At 38.8% G+C, this 2500-nt stretch overlaps 1 protein-coding gene across 1 annotated transcript in view; it reads left to right on the top strand.

Annotated features, from left to right (window-relative positions):
* Positions 1 to 1319, top strand: part of LOC138007434 (uncharacterized) — a 20242-nt gene extending 18923 nt beyond the window's left edge. Inside the window, exon 7 of the mRNA XM_068854331.1 lies at positions 51 to 1319. Within this exon, the coding sequence (XP_068710432.1) occupies positions 51 to 179 (129 nt within the window). The 3' untranslated portion in view covers positions 180 to 1319. The remainder of the gene's footprint in view (positions 1 to 50) is intronic.
* The last annotated feature ends 1181 nt before the right edge of the window (positions 1320 to 2500 follow it).

The following is a 2500-nucleotide window of genomic DNA, read 5'->3' as shown; positions in this document are numbered from 1 at the left end:
AGCGGGACAAAATTGTTGTGCTGACTTGTTCGTTTTGCCTGTTTCCACAGATCGTTGCAATCATCACAGAGGGGAGAAATGACAGTGGTAGTCGTAGGCGTGGATACAGAAAACTGGAAACCAATGTGGAGGAGGCTATGCCATTAATGAAAAATTCTGATGTAACCTATGTCTATTAGAATGCATTAATTACATTATTGTAAATTTCTTGACACAATTAGAACATAATTTGTTGTATTCGGGGGAAAAGGGGAACATCCCAGCCAGGTAAATAAGTACTTGTTTAGAAAATGCTTTCGGGGTTATGTTAATTATCCCTCAACCTTGTAGTTCTGTCGAGTATTATTGAGGTGAATGTTTACTTGAAGGACATGTCAATTTGTTATTGTTTGGCGACATCATGAATAGTGAGACTGCACAATGATTCCGCAGCGTTTTACACTTCTGGCGTCTTGAACGGAAAGCATTATATTTTGCGGAATTTTGTCAAACCTCGTTCCCAGAACGTCTGGCTGTCTAGCTGAAAAACTGGTGGATGAATTATTTTTAAAATCCTGTATTCTGTAATTAAGCATATTTCCAAATAACTTGCCAAGCGCCGACAGAATTGAAGCTTTTTAAGACACTGAGAAAAAATTCCAAAGTTCGGTATATTCTTTGAATCTCCGCTCACGTTTCTACACTCTCTTCGTTTACACCACTCGAGCTGGCTCTTCCACTTTCCAGCATGCAAAACTGGTTCCACTAATGAGTCCCAAGTATCACTTTGGTCACGCTTGCGTGGTAACGCGTCGTGTTGGAAGAAAAAAAATCGTTTTCCAAGGAGAAAGCAAGAAGAGAAAGGCTGAGGCTTTCAAACGCAACAATTTTCAGGCTAAACAAGTGAAAAGTGATAAGCAATAACTTTATTATAAATGACATAGGCCATTTGAAGAAGGAGTTCATAGGCCTTGTTAGGTTAAGGGAAAGCAAAGGGCTGTTGAACTATAGTAGTAAAGTAATGAAAAGACGTCATATAAGGCCAAAAAAAAAAATTATAATTTGCTTTAGCAGTTTAGTATTATCATAAACAAACATCGAAAATAAAATAAAAACAATTGTGCAATATCCTGAATAAATTCTGCATTTTAAACAACTTTTCTACGTACGCTCCATGATTTTTGCTCCGTTTGAGCCAAAATCAGCACCCTTCTTTCTCTGTTTTCCAACACGATGCGTTACCACGCGAGCGTGACCAAAGTGATACTTGGGACTCATTAGTGGAACCAGTTTTGGGTTACCCAGTTTTGCATGCTCGAATGTGGAAGAGCCAGCTCGAGTGGTGTAAACAAAGAGAGTGTAGAAACGTGAGCGGAGATTCAAAGAATATACCGAACTTCAATTCTGTCGGCGCTTGGCAAGTTATTTGGAAATATGCTTCCTTACAGAATACAGGATTTTAAATAAAATTCAGCGACCAGTTTTTCACCTAGACCGCCAGACGTTCTGGGAACGAAGTTTGACGAAATTCCGCAAAATATAATGCTTTCCGTTGAAGTTTGTCAACGGACATCAAAAGCAGTTTATATCATGGAATTTCACGGAGAGCTAGCTTGATACTTCTAAAAGATTTACATGACAAGCGATTCTTCTGTATGTTAAAAACAGCGCTTCTTTTGAAAGTTATTGTAAGAGTAACGACAAATTGAGTATTTTAGGCGTAAAAACGTCTCTCTTGAATAACTTAAAATCGGCTTTTTTGATTTTCTTCAAACTTCGTGAAACTTTAGACAAACACCTCAGGATTAGTACCCTGCGTATCATTTCAAAAGTTTAGATCGAATAAAGCATGAAATTGCTGCTAATCAAAAACCATGACGTCACTGTTTCGTTGCCATGGTAACCTAGAACGCCATATCAAGTACACTTTTACAAACTTCAAACTTCCTCTAGTACGTGGTTAAAGTTTCAAAGCTGTAGGTGCTTGCATATAAGAACTGTGGCCGTCTAATGGTATAGGCTAAATTTATTGTAGGAAGCCTCCTTAAACACTGAAAACTTGTGAGGAATACACTAGTGTATCTTAGAGATGGGTTTCGCCGTTGGCAATTCATTCACTTCGATTGCAATGCTTGGCCCGATACGGAGGTTGGTAAAACCCATGATGGTCGAACATCCGTGACGGTCATAATGGGTAAAACCCGTGACGGTACAGTTGGTGACATATACCTGAAGGATCCGTGACAAATCTCTGTTAAATAGGACAGCCTACAGAGGGCTATTATCCGTGATGGATGGAGACTGTGATACATAGAGATTACTTCATGGAAAATGCGCGCGTACGATTTTTATTCACGAGTTGAGTAGTATCAGAAAATGAACAAGTGAGCGCAGCGAATGAGTGTTTGAGTTTTCTGATACGAAACAACGAGTGAATAAAAATTGTACAAAGCATTTTCCATGCTGTAATGTGTTTATTTCTTAGGTACTGAGGGTTTTTTTCGTGGTAGTGTCTGATGGA

Source organism: Montipora foliosa, chromosome 6, assembly GCF_036669935.1.
Source record: "Montipora foliosa isolate CH-2021 chromosome 6, ASM3666993v2, whole genome shotgun sequence".
NCBI classification, from domain to species: Eukaryota; Metazoa; Cnidaria; class Anthozoa; order Scleractinia; family Acroporidae; genus Montipora; species Montipora foliosa.
This window is presented reverse-complemented; position numbering and strand designations above follow the sequence as displayed.